At 43.7% G+C, this 18,530-nt stretch overlaps 1 protein-coding gene across 1 annotated transcript in view; it reads right to left on the reverse strand.

Annotated features, from left to right (window-relative positions):
- The window catches only part of PDZRN4 (PDZ domain containing ring finger 4), a 244,046-nt gene extending 225,949 nt beyond the window's left edge, over positions 1–18,097 (reverse strand). Inside the window, exons 1-3 of the mRNA XM_051608902.1 lie at positions 17,417–18,097; positions 15,028–15,111; positions 10,967–11,071 (exon numbers count right to left, since the gene is read on the reverse strand). Of these exons, the coding sequence (XP_051464862.1) occupies positions 10,967–11,071; positions 15,028–15,111; positions 17,417–18,097 (870 nt within the window). The remainder of the gene's footprint in view (positions 1–10,966; positions 11,072–15,027; positions 15,112–17,416) is intronic.
- Between the last annotated feature and the right edge of the window lie 433 nt (positions 18,098–18,530).

The raw sequence follows: 18,530 nt of genomic DNA on the forward strand, positions 1-18,530 counted from the left end.
ACATATGTAAGCTGTCATCTCCTCTAACTGTGAAGTTGTCTCAACCACAATAAAGAACAACCTTTATGAAAGGCTGAAGAAGGCTCTTTTCACTTTCTGAAAATGCCAAAAGCTTCTGGGGTGCCAGCAGCATGTGCTGTGACAGGCATGGCTTTCTCACATGCCCTTCAGTTCTAAGCAACAAACTCAGCATGGTCTCAGACTTTACCAGAGCTTTTTATTGCTGGGCTTACCATCAGTTATTCCCATTAGTCTTCATCATACGAGCCTCAAAGGGTTAGCACTCTCTGATCCATCTGAAGTGCTCTCTGAAGCTTCTGACTTCTGCTGTTCAATATCTCATAGAATCACAGAATCACAGAATGGTTTGGGTTGAAGGGACCTTAAAGATCATGTAGTTCCAAGCCCCCTACCATGGGCAGGGCCACCTTCCACTAGACCAGGTTGCTCAAAGCCCCCTCCAACCTGGCCTTTAAAACTTCCAAGGAGGGGGCATCCACAGCTTCCCTGGGCAACCTGTGCCAATGTCTCACCACCCTCACAATAAAGAATAAATCTACCCTCTTTAAATTTAAAACCATTACCCCTTGTCTTATCACTACCACCTTTGGAGAAAAGCCCCTCCTCAGCTTTCCTGTAGGCCCCTTCAGGTACTGTAAGACTCCTATAATTCTCCTCAGAGCCTTCTCTTCTCTAGGCTGAACAGACCCAGCTCTCTTAGCCTGTCTTCATAGGAGAGGTGCTCCAGACCTCTGGTCATCTTTGTGGCCTGCCTCTGGACTCACTTCAAGAGCTCCATATTCCTCCTGTATTGGGGGCTCCAGAACTGGACACACTACTCCAGGTGGGGTCTCGAGTGCAGAGCAGAGGGGAGAATCACCTCACTTGACCTGCTGGCCATACTTCTTTTGATGCAGACCACAATAAGGTTAGCTTTCTGCGCTGCAAGCACACATTGCCAGCTCCTGTTGAGCTTTTCATCAGCCATCACCCCCATATAGTTGACAAGGTTCAAGAAAGTCAGCAGAAAATGCCTTTCCTCCTCTCAAAACTTCAGGAGTTCACAAGGTTAGGGCACTTCAGCTCCATACCAACCATTGCATCCACCATACCTTTAAGACTTGGCCCAAGACCTACACAATGATCCACAATCACACCTACAGACCAACTGTCATGGAGATTTGGCTTTGCAATGGAAGAGAAAGGACTTCATAAAGGGCTGACCCAAGTTCATGCTCAGAGCAAAGACCAAGAGCAAAGGTCTTCATCACAAAACCCAGCCTCCTCCAGCAACAAATATAAAGATACATTTCTACAACCTCGTTTTCCCTAACATAAACAGACACCAACACACAAATATGCGTGTATGTAATTAATAGAAAAATTCCTAAACAGAACACTCCTATGCATATGCCCTTCTCTTCCTGGGAAGGGGATGAAAGCAGCAGCATTTGACAGATGTTACTCAAGTTGTTTAATGCATTCCTGAAAGTGCTCCTGACATCTCTAAAACCTCATATAAACAAAAATTTCTGCCAAACCTGCTACCTCAGCTGCATATAAAACTGCATTGCTCCTGCTGCTCTAGGTGAGATGGAAGTGGGTTAGAATTCCATTGTTTTGCAAGGTTTACATTAAAGCTTTAAAAAAAAAAAAAATCATGGGAAGGAAGAGAAAGATGACATGCAGCAAAGACAAGCTCAAACAGGGCATCTAGGAAGATGCTGAGTTTCAACTTGCCGAATTTCTGACACATTATCCCTCAGGGATGAGATTAGACACTTCATGAAGGAGATGGGTGTGATCAAGCCTTCACACGGTGCCTAGGGATCTATGGTGCATGGTAGCAACACTGTTTATTGGATCTTTCAAGTTCTTACGTTAGTCAGCTCTTCCACAGGTTAAGCAGAATCATTCCTACCTAACAGCAGCACTAACTTGCCAACTTGGCTACTGCCCCACTCTGCAGACCCAGTGCAGTTACCTTAGTTCTGATCCATCTTACTCTCTAGTACAGTTCATGGCACTGTGCATAGATGATCTCGTTTCACAATTCAATTGCCCCTATTCCTACATCCCCTTCATTCCTCCCACACTGCCTATTTAAGGGCAAGCACTGGAAAACACTTGTATGGAAACATGAGGTTGATGCTTTGTACTCTCTAACTGTAAAGCTCATTTTCCCTGTTTTTCTTTTGCCTTGCACACTCTCCTTCACTCTCCTCCTTCTGAGCCTATGGTGATCCAGCAGCTGTAGAGATCCACCACAGTCAGAGCAAAATAGAAATACCTTACTGAAAGGAGGGAGTTATGCACACTCTTGTACATGCAGGATCCCAAAGCCTCTTCTGTCATTCCTAACCTAAGTCACCTAGTCAAAGAACGAATATGGTAGGAGTAGTATAAAAATCCATTTAAAGAGATTATTTTCAGCACTTCCACATTGCTTCCTCTAGCATGAAGCTAGGTCACATTTCAGAAACACTCCCACACCACTCCTTCTGCCACATTTGCCTTGTGCCCTGTCCTACCCACCCTAGCATCTCCTTTGCTTTGCTTTGCTTCCTGGGAGCTCCTTGCAGAGAAGCATCCAAGCACACACCAAGGTGCAGTACACCAGCCAGCTGCATCTCAAAAGACCAACGACTCACAAGCTGAAAAGACTTGCTGAAAGGAATGATACTGCCTTATCTCTTGAATATACCAGTTCTGCAAAAAAACTAGCTGGAGAGTTCAACCGGTGGTCATATTCCAACCACGTCTGGCATTTCCCCTTTTTTTTAGATAACACTGTGACCACACATACTTTGCAAAAAAAAACCCCACAACCCACAGCATTATACTTGCACACATGTATGATTTGCCTATGAGAACAAGCCCAAACAAACACAGCAGGGAAACCCTCCTACAGACTTGCACCTCTCTACAGCTGGGTCCACAGCAAGTTCTCAGGAGACAGAATCTTCTCAGCTTATGCCTAATAGAAAAAAACATCACCTCTTAATATCCAAAGCATTTTAGAATTCAATAAACTAAGGGATCAAATACTGACTTTCTGATCACAAAACCTTAAGTCATTATTCACTATCACTCCATTAAGACCAAGTTCTCCACTTGTTAAATATTGTTTTGTTTCATTTCTCCCTTCTTTTTAGGATAGAAAGTATTCTATGAAGTCTTACTAAGGTTTGCAAGAAAACATTATATATGGTAATGTAATTGTTTCAGTAGTCCATTCTCCAAACATATTTCACCACAAAAAATACAGAAAACTTAGGTCACACATAAAAAAAAGTCTTCATGTACTCTTTTTACAACACAGACAGTAAATTGCTGGAAGTTTAAGTGCTTTTTAGAAGAAATATAACCTGTTTTCCTAAACAGAACATTTGCATTTTAGTTCAGTGAACAGAGAGGAACGCAGGCATCTCTATAGACCTATAGAGTCCAGTCAGATTTAGGTTACTGATATATGGGAACCTGGTCAAGAAAGCGCAAAATTCAGGCATTCCAGGACATCTACAGTAACTTGACTTTTATGAACATTAAAGTTCTTCCACCCCCATGAGACCCAGCCTGCACGGCCTTCTGAGAGTGGCCATCAGCAGCAGTAGCACCCCTTTAAGATAACATGGCAGCTAGAGCAAAGACCAGGAGGAGGAAAACCTCAGCTACTGGTACTTATTCCATCAAGGAACCTCATCTTTCATATATAGGGAAGTGTCCTAGCTAGAGGACACACTAGTTAACAGAATTTGCTACCTCCCCTATCAAAACCAAGATTCTGTGAAGTGAGAAATGCAAGTGTCATATAGGATGCAAAACTGTACAAGAAAGAGGGAAACTCTCAGGTATTGGCACAAGCACTTATCTAGAAACGGGCAGGACCACTATTCCAGATAGAGCTCCCTGGAACCAGCATCTCTTTCACAGCAGATTATCACTGGATAAACCTGACTCTCAAACACCTGCTGGCACCTTGCACCGTTTGCAGAGGATGGGTGGAGGCTGGTCTCACACAGGATAGCCTCTGCACTAGTAACAAGGGCAATTACCTGAATAGGTAAACTCAATCCTTTGCAGGCAGGGCAGAGACCACAACCATTTCTCTCACTTCTTGGAGCAGCACTCTAAGACTTTCTGTTCAGTAAAACAGTCAGTGGGTGAAGAAGCACCTATTCACAGAATCACAGAATCTTAGGGGTTGGAAGGGACCTCGAAAGATCACCTAGTCCAATCCCCCTGCCAGAGCAGGGTCACCTAGAGCACATCACACAGGAACACGTCCAGGCAGGTTTTGAATGTCTCCAGCAAAGGAGACTCCACCACCTCTCTGGGCAGCCTGTTCCAGTGCTCTGTCACTCTCACAGTAAAGAAGTTTTTTCTGATGTTTACCTGGAACCTCCTATGTTCCAGTTTGCACCCATTGCCCCTTGTCCTATCACTAGACATCACTGAAAAAAGCCTGATTCCATCCTCCCAACACTCACCCTTAACGTATTTGTAAACATTGATGAGGTCACCCCTCAGTCTCCTCTTCTCCAAGCTAAAGAGACCCAGCTCCCTCAGCCTTTCCTCATAAGGGAGAGGTTCCACTCCCTTAATCATCTTTGTGGCTTTGTGATGGACTCTTTCAAGCAGTTCCCTCTCCTTCTTGAACTGAGGGGCCCAGACCTGGACACAATATTCCAGATGTGACCTCACCAAGGCAGAATAGAGGGGGAGGAGAACCTCCGTTGACCTACTAACCACTCCCTTTCTAATGCACCCCAGAATGCCACTGGTCTTCTTGGCAATGCTGGCTCATGGTCATCCTCCTGTCCACCAGGACCCCCAGGTCCCTTTCTCCTACACTGCTCTCCAGCAGGTCAGCCCCCAACCTGTACTGGTACATGAGGTTGTTCTTCCCCAGATGTAAGACTCTGCACTTGCCCTTGTTGAATTTCATCAACCTTCTCCCCACCCAACTCTCCAGCCTGTCTAGGTCTCGCTGAATGGCAGCACAGCCTTCTGGTGTGTCAGCCACTCCTCCCAGTTTAGTGTCATCAGCAAACTTGCTGAAGGCACACTCTGTTCCCTCATCCAGGTCACTGATGATAATACTGAATAGTACCGGTCCCAGTACCGACCCCTGAGGGACTCCACTAGTCACAGACTTCCAACTAGATTCTGTCCCATTGACCACAACTCTCTCACTTCTTCCTTTCAACCAGTTCATGATCCACCTCACTACGTGACCATCAAGAGCACACTTCCTCAGTTTATCTACGAGGATGCTGTGGGAGACAGTGTCAAATGCTTTACTGAAATCAAGATAAACCACATCAAGATAAACCACCCTACCATCATCTATCCACCTAGTTACTTCCTCATAGAAGGCTGTAAGATTGGTCAAACATGACTCCTCCTTGGTAAAACCATGTTGACTGCTCTTAATGACCCCCTCATCCTTGATATGCCTAGAGATAGTGCCAAGAACAAGTTGTTCCATCACCTTTCCAGGGATGAAGGCGAAGATGACCGGTCTCTAGTTACCCAGGTCCTCCTTCTTTGCCCTTCTTGTAGACTGGAGTGAAATTTGCTATCCTCCAGTCCTTAGGCACCTATTCAACTTAAGCTATGTAGAGACCTGGTCACACTTGACTTTAAAAGGTTTTTTCCAGACAGGTTAAAGAATCTGGGTGTCCAAAAATCTGTATCTCAACAGGTGAGAGAGAGGTGAAAGTAGGCAACAGAGATTTCTAAATCTACGGCATAACCAATTTATCATGTTAGGGTTCCTTCAGACTAATTAGGAGCTATCTATTGAACGCAGGTTCCAAATCTGGTTACCTACAACATAACTTAATTAATTTCTTAAGGATTTAAGAGAACTTAATATACCTAAGGCTACTTCAGGCACTGAAATCCACACCACTAGAATGAGCTATAAAAAGCTTCCTTAGCTATCACCCGGATCTTACTGGCCCCATCATGTGCAGCTTTGGTTCAAAGCCATCCCAAATCTTCTAGCTCTGATCCCAGCAAGACAGTTTTTAAGCTCCCTACTTTGACAGACATCATCTGACAGTGGAGTTTCTTAGCCAAATAAACATGACTACTATCAAAGATTTTGCTTGAGCAACATAGTGAGTGTAACGACAGGAACATGCAGAAGATAAAACATCACAAGGCTGACACACAGCACAGTCAGCAGTCTGGCAATGGTTAAAAAAGTTTCTGTGTAGGCGCTTTGCAGATGTAAGTTACTTCTGCCAGGATAAGCCTCAAGACTTCATCTTTATTGAAACTGGCTTTGCTGACATGCGCTTGAAAGCTGCTGTGTGTGTACTCTCCAAAAAAGTGAAAAGAACAAAGGGAAATATGGAATAAGGGATTAAGTCTTATTTATTACATACGTATGGAGCTCCGGCTCCATAAACGAAATACATAGTTATGATACATATGCATCCATCTCATTTTTCAAAAAGACTTAAAGATCCTAGACTGAAAATGTTTTTCTTTCCTCTCTTCTCCATGAGAAGCCATCAAATTAATGAGAATCAACTGACTAAAATGCAAAAGGACTAATACTTGCATTTCACTTGAGAATTAGCAAACTCCTTTGCCTTGCAGTGCAAGGAAAAGAAAAACATTTGAGCCTTCCAGATAGCCATGTGCTTGAAGTTCCTTATATTAATTATTTTGGTCTTCAGCCTAAGGCCCTTATACTTACACACAAAGTTTTTCACTGCTGTTTTGTTATTTGGCAAACCTGCTACAGAAGGTTCAGCTGTGGCTATAGGGCTCTGTCTCCTAGGCAATGCGAATTAACTGTAGCTCTTTTTCCTTTAATTGACAAAATACTGCTATTAAAAAAAAATAATTTAGGAATTCCATCTGGATTGCAAATTCTGTCCTGTTTGTGTATTTAATGTACAACACTGAACTGAAAAGGTGAAGTCAGCATATCCCACTTCAGTAGTACAATGGTATTTTGCAGGACACCATAGAACCATAGAATGAAAGAAGACTTGAAAAAATTAATCATTGTTTTTTTTCTTAAGTTGGGCTCAAAACCAGAGGAAATGACATGCCAATTTCTGTAAAACTTAATATTATACAAAGAAAAAACAAACCAAAGCAAGTATTAAGAAAACATTCTGAATGGCTTGTTAAGTAGGCATTAACTAGTGTACTAACTCCAGCCAAAGTGGGGTCATTCTTATGTGAAGCTGAACTGACTGCAAAACGAGGAAAATTTTCTGACATACATGAAGAGCTAATTCCAGTGTTACTGCTCAGAACTATAAAAATATACATAAAAGCAGCAGGTAAGACACTTTGGTGTATCAGCAACATTGCCCAGGATCAGAGCTGTTTTATGCTGCCTTGATGAGGCTATTACCATTAGCAAAGATGAGCAGTGAACTTATTCAGTAGGAAAGATTTGCATGAAGTGAGGGGGAGGTGAAATGATGCACAGCTATATAACTGTGACCCACTCTAAATATACTTTGTATTTTCTCCCAGTAGCAACCCGAATTTTTTGAACCAGCGCAGGCTAATAGATGGTCCTGTGCATGGCTTGTTGCTTGTCTCCTCCTCTTGGGATTCACAAGCAGGGTGGAAGGGCGGAAGACAGAGACCGAAAAGTTAGAGGTGTGGTGGCTTTATACCACTGCTCATATCCAAGGCTTTCACGTTGGGAGTCACAGGTATCAGTGCTGCATCTAGTTCTACAAGATGTTTTTTTTATAGCACGTGATCAGCATTTAGTCCTGGAACACGTGCCACACTGTGTTAACCTAGGGAGCTAGATTTCTGGATAAAAACTCTTGAAAGCAGCAGCAGATCATTGGAGAAACCTGTTACATAGAAATAATCAATGAGGAAGAGTTTCTCCTTAATTAACAAGTAATGATCATTTTTGGTTTGTAATAGGATTCCTGAAAGTATACATCACCAAAATGCTGCTTGTGCACATCACTGTCCCAGGCCAGCTTCACACTACTTAAACAAGTATTTTCTCAGAGAGGAGTTACCCTTGAACAAAGAGGGTAAAGCTGTGCCTGAAATCTTGTGTTCCTCAGCAGAAATGTGAAAATTATCAGTGAGGGTCCTGTGACTGTACCCTGTAAAGAGCTTCAGCCCCTTGACACGGGATAGCCAGGGGGCTGTCACCTTCCACCTCTCCCTGTCACTCTCACCCACCACCACCCAGCCAGCCCACAGGCATCTGTTCCAGCTTTCAGGTCCTCAAGCACAAAATATGCTCACCTGAGGGTAAGGCCCAAATAAACACCGGTATTTGTCAGATGAAAGTGTCAAAAAGTCTCCATAGCCCATATTCTGGGCATACCCTCCAAGAACTCAAGGCATTTTACACTTAGAATAAATACTTTTAAGAAAGAAATCTGATTTCTCCCCTTGGCACCCTTTCAAATACCGTAACAATCATTTGGCAAAGTTACCACCATAGACAGTGACTTCTCTAAAGTTAAAAGCAGCACTACTTATGTCTGCCAGGCTCAGCTCACAATTCCAGCTGCCAGGGCCATAGGGCTGTGAAATCCATTTGCTGCACTAGGTTACCCATGAGATGGTCATCTGAAATGTGCACAACTCGCTGTAGTCAACCACATGCAGTTAACATTTGTTAAACATCTGATAAAGCACTGAAACAAATTACCTTCTTTATTTAGCAACATGCCTTGAAAACAGATTTTCTCCTGATTTAATGGGATAGTTCTGTCCATTATCCCATTAGCTACGCATTGCTAGAAACACCCCAGGCATCACATTGCCAAACAACTGACTGAAGCTATTAAAGGCTCTTCGAACGACATTGGTTCCTTCTGCTCTTGATTACAGAAAAATGGTCTCATAAAATATCACCTATTAGATCAGATACCCAACTGAGTGAAGAGTAAGCAATAGTAAGAAGTCCCACTTCCTATTAACTTTTCACGAAAGCTGCTATTCTGTCTATTTGCCAACACTCTGAAACAGTCAGGCCATCCAACTTACTTCCTCACAGAAGAAACTTTCATATTGATCCTTCACAACAAACCATAGCAGGGCTGCCAGGGCATCCTGCCATAACTATGGATGGGCAAGAACAAATTCAACATTTTGGCTCCAACTGCTTCCTATATCTAGCAGGGAGGAATAATTACTTATTTGCATTGCATTTAGGAAGTCTTAATGTTACCATTTATCCTCCCCTTTTTATTTTAGTCTAACAGATTTTGAAACACCACAACATTTAGTAGAATATTTGGCCTAACCCTGAACATTTGTAAATGCTTGCCTGAATAAACAAAAATTATATACAAAATTGCTGTATATTAATATGGTGAAAATGGTGCTCCATTCAGAGCTGTATGAATACTTACACTAGACCTGATCTGTAGTTTCACACAGAACTCTCTGTGTTCTCAGTAGCAATTTAAATATCAGTATAATTTTATGCAGGCAAAATTTTTACAACAAATAAAAATGAAGCACCAATTCTGGTGGAATTTTTGAGAAATTATCTCATGTTTAATAAATGCTGCTTTGTAACTTTACTCTTTCCTCCTCCAAAACAACCCCATTTTGTCTTAAAAATTAAGGCATTATAAAAGAGCAAAATAAAAGAAAGCAGGACATGTGGCATGAATGCATAAAATGACACAGCTGGTCAGTCTGTGGAAGATACAATGTGTCAAGTGAAACAGTAATGTCAAAAGAAATTGAGATTATTTTTTTTCAGCACAGAGTTGCTGTTACCAACAACAAAAACAAATGGACGCAAAAGCTTTTTGTGTATCTTGGGGATAAAATTGTTATGTTGCAAGTTCAGTTCTGCTCAGCCAAGCTGGGTTCTACTACAGATGCATTTATCTGCCAGCCAAAAGCATGAGCTTTATTTTTCCAAGAAAATTAATTAATTTGGTTTCACACACTGCTATAGGCTCCCAACATGAAAAGGAAGGCCAGCATACAAACACTCTTGGCTTATGTTTCCAGTTCTTAACAGTAGTATGATGCAAGAAGCCAGCAGCAGGACTCTGAATTTGTTTTCCAATTCACTTTTTTGTGTGTCTTTGTGCAAAACCCCATCCAACACACAAGTTCATACCATGCTTCTAAGCCTCCCCTAAATCCAGGGCTGGAGTTATGTATCCTAAAGCAACCTAGCAGCTACTGGTATGTGCTGTCATCCAGAGAGCTGTATTAGAGCTGCCATCTGAAATGCCCCTTTGACAGCACCCTATGGAGTTTATTTCAGTGACTATTTGAAATGGTTTCATTGAGACCTTTTAAAGGGCTAATTTCAGTTACAAATGTAGGCTAGGCAGCCACCCATTCCACAGCCTGAGCAACTGATTCTTTTTTTTTTAAATTATAGTTATTTTATGGGGAAAAAACTGCATACAACACAGGAATAAACTTTAAAATGTCCATGCTAGCATATTACATGACTAAGAAAGAGCTACAGTTCTTGGTGAGAACAAGAGATGATGATTTACTTCTGATCATAATGCAGATAGTACTTTCTTTAATTGCTGAAAGTTTCACAGCACTGTTTACCAGCACAGCTTCTCTAGAGTGTCCCAGAGTCACAACAGTAATATCCCCTACACGGGGCAAAATAAACTTCAATGACCTGTGAATTTTTGTAGTCATTTGCCTTCCTTCGCAAGTTAATGAAAAAAAAAAACCCAAAAAATGCCTCTCTCCCTTCCTACTTGAGTATCTACACCTTTGCCTCACCTAAAACAGCTTAATCCCAAGACCAACACATTTATTAGTTGTTGGAAAAATCCATCATGCATCTTCATATCCGAGGAATGTTCCAGCAGTTGAGCATACAAGAATCATGTTTAGACACAGTAGAGGAGGAAAATTACGATGTACTTAGTGTAAAAAACATCAAATCTTTGATTAATCTGATAATATAACAGACTAATCCACTGGTGGGTTGTTTTTTTTTTCTTACCTCAATAATCTTGTCGTGAATTTTCAGGCCTTCTGCTTTGTCTGCAGGTCCATTTTCCAAAATCTTTGATACATAAATTCCCTCAGCAGATTTCTCCTGATTGTTCTGTAACAGGCAACAGGGAAGTTGCAAAAAGGGCCACATTACTACAATGAGATAGTACTAAAGTCAGTAGCAACAAAAAAATGCAAATCCACATGCAACATTCAGCCTGCTTTTCCAGACAGGAATTAAGCTGTTTGGGATTTTTTTTTAAACTTGCTTAATGCAAACAAGTCATTTATCAAAAGGACAGAATTAATGAACTATTCTAGCATTTTTTATAAGATTATCCATTTCCTTCTGGTTATTTTAGTCTAATTGAGACACAGGGTGCAACAGTAATCAGATACCAGCTAAAATATTTAAAGCAGACCTCAAAGTTCAGAGCAGACAGTGACTAGTTCATAAATGCACAGAGGAAGATGCTCATAAAAATGGATGCACAAGTGTTTCTCTCAGGAGAAAGGGCTCCTGCAGTACTGCTGCTTGTAAACTTTTTTCTGTATTTGAAAATAAAGTTCCAAGGAACAAAGTGACATTAGTTAGCTGGCATGTAACAGTGATAGGATTTGTTTGGAATTGGTTAACCTCATAAATCCTATTCACATGGGAGATTGAGAACTTGCTCAACTATAAAATCCATACAGATCAGCTGTGGGCAAAAAGACAACCCACTTCCAGTTGATCTCTACAGATTGCTAAGTACAACTTGCATGGAGGTCAAATTTAAAGCAAATTAAGTTATCTAGCACAGCTGCAATTATATACCTGATGTTTTTGCACACGCTAAAATTACTTAATTTCATCACGATAGTTTAAAATAGTTTTAAATCCTTATTAGTAAAGAAATAATGCCAAGCAGACACTGCCTACTCAAAGTACTTCTAAATGTTCATACAAATAATAATCTAGATAGCAATAAATTAAGGAATATTTTTCCAGATTATCTATGCTTTGAATACCAGTTTATATGACACTTATTTTCCTTCTGTGACTGGTGAATCCCTGACCAACAGCAACAATTCATGTCTGTGTAGGTTTTTAGGTCTAGGTCCTACCCAGTCATGGGGAAAATGCTTTCACTTTTTTTTCTATTAAGAAATTATAAAGGCATAACAAAAAATTGAGCCACTTTAAAACATGCTCTACAGTATGTGGCAACTCTTCTATGGTGACTCAAGCCAGGTAGATTTTAGGTTAACAACTGTTTGTTCAACACAGTGTGAGACAGACAATGATTTCATAAACTCTTTTTTCCCCTTTGTTACAGAGACTTATAGCTGTTAATGAAAAAGCAAAAGAGAAACTTATTAACAGTTCCAGCAATACTTTGAAATTATGAACTGACCTCTACTGAGTTCCCATCTAAGCAGTGAGAAATGAAACGCATAAAAGAAGTGTATCCATTAATGAAATTAATTAATTAATTAATCAATGGATGAAATTAATTAATTAATTAGTCCATTAATGAAAATGCAGGAGGGACACAATTTGCTTATCCTTAAGAAAACAAAAACCTAGATAACAGTACCTTCGCCCACATAAAACTATTTTTTTCCATAAGAAATTCCACTGTCAAGAGTAATGAATGACCCAGTAAGAAAAAGGATATTTTGGTCTGGCTTGTGTTCTCCATGGGCACCACATGCTGGTACCCACCAGTCGACAGGGGAACACAGCACATGTCAAAGCAAGCTCTGGCACCTTGTCACACAGCCCCCAGGCTGTATGGCAGGGGACAAAGGGGAGCTACAGAGATGCTGGGTTTATCTGGCCTTCAGCTGAGTCTGTGAGTGACTGCAGGAGCCCCAAGCTGTGCTTGCAGCACACACATCCCTCCAGCCCAGCTTTGCCCAGGTGTCCTTGGGAGGGGACAGCCTCTCCAGCCTGCTCTGCAGGACAGTACTCCCAGCCAGCCAGAGCTGGGGCCCAGGACAAAAATGTGGATCAGAAGTCTTGCTCCATTAGAATAAAGAATCACCTCCCAGAAACACACACTTATGTGAAATAAGTCATTTCCTGACAAAATAAAAGAGAAGTTTGTGATGAGCCACTCTTTTCCTCTCCTCTTCCCTCCAGATGGAAAGTAAACAGTGGGGAAGTGTATTACAGACTGAAATGAATCAGAGCCAACAAAAAGTGTATATGTACATTCCCCAAGCCATCAAGATACACCTGCTTTCCAATGGGAAAAACCTGCATTGTATATATAAAACACAACTGGTGAAGGAACATGTTCCCACATAGGTGACTAATACAATGACACTACTGTTCTGCTCTTTTGCTGCATGAGCCAACACCTCACCCAAGTGTGCTTCTTTCCTGAACAACCTCAATGTACAGATTGCCTTCATGAGCTCTTTTTGTCTTCTTATCAAACAATTCCTGTTCCAGTATTTAAGTTTTTGAGCAGAGTTTTTAATTTTCACTACTTGTGTCAGCTCAGTTCTTTTTTCCAGTTATATCCTTTGGCTCCAGATATGTTGAGCAAGACCTTATACTGGTATCTGGGAGCTGCCAATCAAATCTGTGGTATTGACATTTATCACAATGAGAACAAAACAAAACACAATTTCTAACTAAATTTTGAAGACTCAAAAACCTTTTGAGACCCAGCTCTGCCTCACAGCTCCATCAACTTCTCCATCTCCAGCTATCAGTGTTACTGGAAGACTATGACCATTCCTTTCTCTCCAGTCAGCAGTTGTCTCCACGAACAATGTTATGAAGCTTTATATATTTATAATTTATTCCTTAAACTTTCAGAATATTGATTCAAAAAGCCTGTTTGTAATATGAAAAGCCATTCCAAAATGCACTATAAGCATGTAAATACTTCAGAATAGCTCAGTTGCTATCCCAAGAAAGCTGAACACCATGGTCCCTTTTCCCTGTAGTTTTCCTACAGCTGTAAATAACAGAAGTCACAGCACAATCCAGACTAAATATTATCTGGACTTTGTTACCGGTATACTCAAAATATGGATATAATAAAAGCATGTGTATTTTATCTTATAACCACTTGTTGCCTCATCCTTCCACTGGAAAATCTAAGAAACTCTTGTTTGGGATTTACAGCACCAACATTTGATAACTACTGGTCTTCATATTTACCCACAGGGAACAGTAATTCTGCAGTGCAGACAGTGAACTTCTTAGGCTAATGGGAACAGACTCTTTGGCACCACTAAATATAGCTTTAGAGCAGAAGATTGCCAAACTAACATAAAGGGTCCTATTCCCCTCCTCAATAATAGTAGGAGGTTACAGTCCTCCCACCTAACAAGAACCTGATCAGTGCCTAATTATTACCAAGCACTTTTACTCAACTACTAATTTTCCCGTTTAACAGGTTTCTTTACCCTTCACATGTAATGACAGTCCTGATTAATGCTTTTGGAAGGATGAAGTAAAAAAAACAACAACAAAAAAAACATTCTTATGCATATTCTAGGGGGGTTTAGTGATCTTTACGCACACTCCAACGAACTTTCTAAACCTAGATTGATGAGACTAGATTGATTTAAGATATAAGATTGATGTAAACTCTGTTTCAGTTCAAAAAGAATCACAAAAAAAATTGAAAGCAGGAATGTGAGAGCAGGACGTGCTTAAACTATCTGAGCAACGGAAGCAAATTTTCATCCCTCCTTTAAATGAAACAAAAAAAATTAGAAGAAAATGCAAGCTGTTTCCAAAAACTTCAGTGGCTTAATACTGCAACAATGACTCTTGAAAGCAGTCCCAGACATTGCATGAATACACATTACTCACATAGGAACTGAGTGCAAATTAGCCTTGAGTTTTAAAGAAAAAACAGTGAGAAAACCTTTCCTGAAAATTAAAAGAATCCAATTCTCACAAGATCATGTCTTCAAAACAATTATTCCAATTACACATGATAATATACAGTTCTTCTCTCTATGAAGCTGATTTCATACCTACTGTCATTGAAAGTAACTCTTTTATTATTAGCAGTGTATTTAGGAACAGCAGCCTATGTTCACTTTTCTCGTTACCTGATTGGGACGTCCTCCTATAATATTGAATCCCAAAGTATCGTTTTCTCGGTGGAGCATGATCGTTAATGGTTTGGCTTCTCCCTAAGAAGCAAGAGGTGAAATATTGTTAAAGACCACAGTCTCAGAAAGAAGATCATAAGTGAAAGCACTAATGTACAAAAGCTGGTAAACATGTAAGATAATGCTTAAAGGAAAGTTATCTGAAAAGATAACAAAAGACTTTGCACTGGAAAAAACAACAAACAAACAAACCAAAAGCCACATGCCACTGAAAAGCAACAGGTAACACTCAATTATCTTCAGTTCTGTACAGAAAAATGTCTTTTGGTGGGAGGAATGATCAGCACATTGAAAAAAGTCAGAGTTCCAAATATCTAGAAGTCTCTAAAAAAATAAAATCCCTATGTGTGTCAACATTTCAGACATTAAACATATAGATGAAATTACACATTGTAATTTTCAGACCTCAACGTCATATCAGTACACACTTCAGAGCAACTTTTCAGGGAAAATACACACAGAAAATGAAACTCAACTCTTCATGGCAGCCTTCTCTCCCAAAGGAAAGAATCCAAAGGCATGTCGGGAAAAAAAATAGATTTTTCTAAACAAGGTTTAAAATATAACACAAACATTCAAAACTAGTGATGAAATCGAAGTTAAAAATGAAAGAGAGAAAGAAACTTTCTGCTTCAGTGGAACAGGTAAATAATTTTCAAAAAAAAATATATAGTTACATTTCAGTATACATATTCCTCACCAAAAAAAATTAATGTATCCATCCAGCACTGTTAGGTGTTTGTGTTTGCCAGCCTCTACAAATCAGTTGATTGATATAAATTTGACACCAAAATAAGGTACACCTTTCCAAACATTCAAAATACAACACGATGCTGAAGCCTATATTTTATTAACTGTGACAGTGAAACGTTTCATTCGTAATCAATTTTATCTCAATGAAGTTAATTTGTACTTTATTAATAGTTTTTCTCCCAAATGCCTGTTTTATTCATTACCCTGCTCCCACCTGGGAAAGACATTTCTCCGCGGCAGTTCATGCAGCAACACCTACTGGCAGCGCTCCGAAATGGCAGATGCTCAGCGGCTGCCCACGAGTGATGCCTCCACCCCTAACCCCACACCTCCGGCCAAATCCTTACTGAAAATCCAAATTTATCTCCTCTTTTCTACGGGCGCGGCTTTCTTCGCACACCCCACACGCCTTAACAGTTACTGCTGCCTCCCTTCGTATGATCTGACCCCATCTGCCAAGCGATGAAGCAGATGTATGAGCACACCTCACAGAGCCAGCATCCTAACCCTCAAGGATCACCTAGCCAAAGGAAATATATATATATAAAAAAAAAAAAAAAAAAAAAAAAAAAAAGAGAGAGAGAAGGCGACATTCCCTTTCCTATTTCCCATGGAGCAGCAGTAAGATCTCCAGCACACTCAATAGCTTTAGCAGTTTGGCTGCTCAGATCTCCACTTGGGATTCCGCTTCCCATGGGAAGATGTGAGTAAAAAGCATTTGCCTTAAAACACTCCTCACCACGGCTGCAACCAGCAGTGCCAGAGCCTGCACAATGACTTTCTCGCCAGGAGTTAATGCTCAAAAAGAAATCAAATCCCTTACAGCGAGTTAAGCCAGCTCACCAGCACTCTCGGATGGCTTTTTTACCCTAAAGGAAAAGAGTGGCTATCTGAGCAATGTCATCAGACGCGAGAAGAAAGCGACGAAGTGGCAGCAGTGGCAGCTGTCACTCCATTCTGCCAAACGAGAGAAACTTCGCTGTCCTTTCACCATCGCTTCTAAAGTTTACAATAATTTTATGCTCCAGTTTTTTTAGAACAACTTACCGGCTACTCAAAAGTTAAAAGCCAGCCCCGTGCCCCTGCGCTTCTGGCAGTCCCAGCTGGAGCAAACTGAGCAGCAACAGCAGCCGTGTCCCTGCCGAGGCGGGGGGCGTGATGCGGACAACGTGCCCGAAGGGACGGGGACCTGTCTGCGGGCTGCTGGCCGAGGAGCGACCCCCCTCCCCTCCCGCTTCCAATCCTCTCGGGCCGAGCAAGCGACAAGCCGCCCTCGGTCACTGCCGCTACCAGCCACCGCCCGGGTGCCAAACAAGGACCGACAAGAAGCGCGCCGGGGCTGGAGGCTCCATCTCCCCAGGGGAGGCAAGAGACGGGCAGAAGCGGCTCACACCGCCCGGGGAGGAGATCGGGCTGGGTCCCGGCGCAGATCTGGGGGGGTGACTGCCGGCCCCAGGGGACACCGCCAGTGCCATCACCTCGGGCTCGCAAGTCGGACAGGTCCGGGGAGAGCATCCCTGGCGGAGGACGGGCCGGGGCATCCGGACCCGCTGGTCTCTGCGCCCGCACTCACCTTGCCGGGCTGGCTGCCCGCCAGGTCCCGGGTGATGCTGCTGATGTGGCTCATGTACTGCCCGAACTTCGCTTGGTACCGCCGCGCCGTCAGCTGCACCTCGCTCTGCAGAGCCGAGAGCTGCGCCAGCAGCGACTTCTCCCTCCTGCTCCAGCGCAGGGCCTCCCTCTTCAGCTCGGGTCCCGGCTCCGGGCTGCCACCCGCCCGCAACGGTGCCCGGAGGCAGCGATGCCCGCCGCCCGCCCGCAGGGGCTCCCCCGGCACCCGCCGCCGCGGCTGCTCCGCGGAGCCGCCCCCCGAGTGACCGGGGAGGGGGCGCCCGCCCCGCGGCTCCGGTTCGGCGGGGCCGGCCGGCGGCGGCCCGTAGCGGCACGCCGCGAGGTGGGCGGGCAGCTCCCGCAGCCTCACGGTGCGACCGCAGCCCCGCGGGCTGTAGTCGCACTTGACCTCCAGCTTCTGGACGAGGCTGCGGAGGGGCAGGACGGGGCGCAGCTGGGCGGCCGCCAGCGGTTGGCAGCGCAGCGGGCAGCGCCGGCGCCGCGCCGCCCAGGGCAGCAGGCAGCCGGCGCAGAAGACGTGCCCGCACGGCGTGGAGAGCGGTTCCTCCAGCACCCGCCCGCACAGCTTGCACTGCAGCTCCGCCGCCACCGGCGCCGCGAAGCGCGACGGGTCGAAGCCCATGGCGCGGCGGCCGGGGACCGCCAAACTTCGGGCGCCTCGGCCCCGGCCCGGCCCCGCTGGCGCTGCAGCCGCTCCCGGCGGGCGAGGGGCGGGCGGTGCAGCGGGGCCGCGCCGGGGGAAGGCGGGCGGCAGCGCCGAGCAAGAGTTCCCGGCGGCTCCCCCCACCCTCCCACGTTAACTCCCTCTCGCCGGCGCTACCGCCCCACGCCCAGCCCCGGCACCACCTCCGCCCTCCAGGGGCATCCTCGCTACGCGGCGGGGCGAGGCGAGGCGCGGGAGCCGCCGCCCGCCCCAGCCTGCGCCCACCGCCCGCCCCGTCCCGGCCGTCCGCCGGCGGCCCAGCTGTGCCCTGGCAGGTCACCGGAGGTCGGGCTGTGATGGTGGGAGTAGGAAGTTTGACAGCCTGCAGAGCAGAGAGTCGATCAGGCTCTTC

This window comes from Apus apus, chromosome 1 (genome assembly GCF_020740795.1).
Source record: "Apus apus isolate bApuApu2 chromosome 1, bApuApu2.pri.cur, whole genome shotgun sequence".
NCBI classification, from domain to species: domain Eukaryota; kingdom Metazoa; phylum Chordata; class Aves; order Apodiformes; family Apodidae; genus Apus; species Apus apus.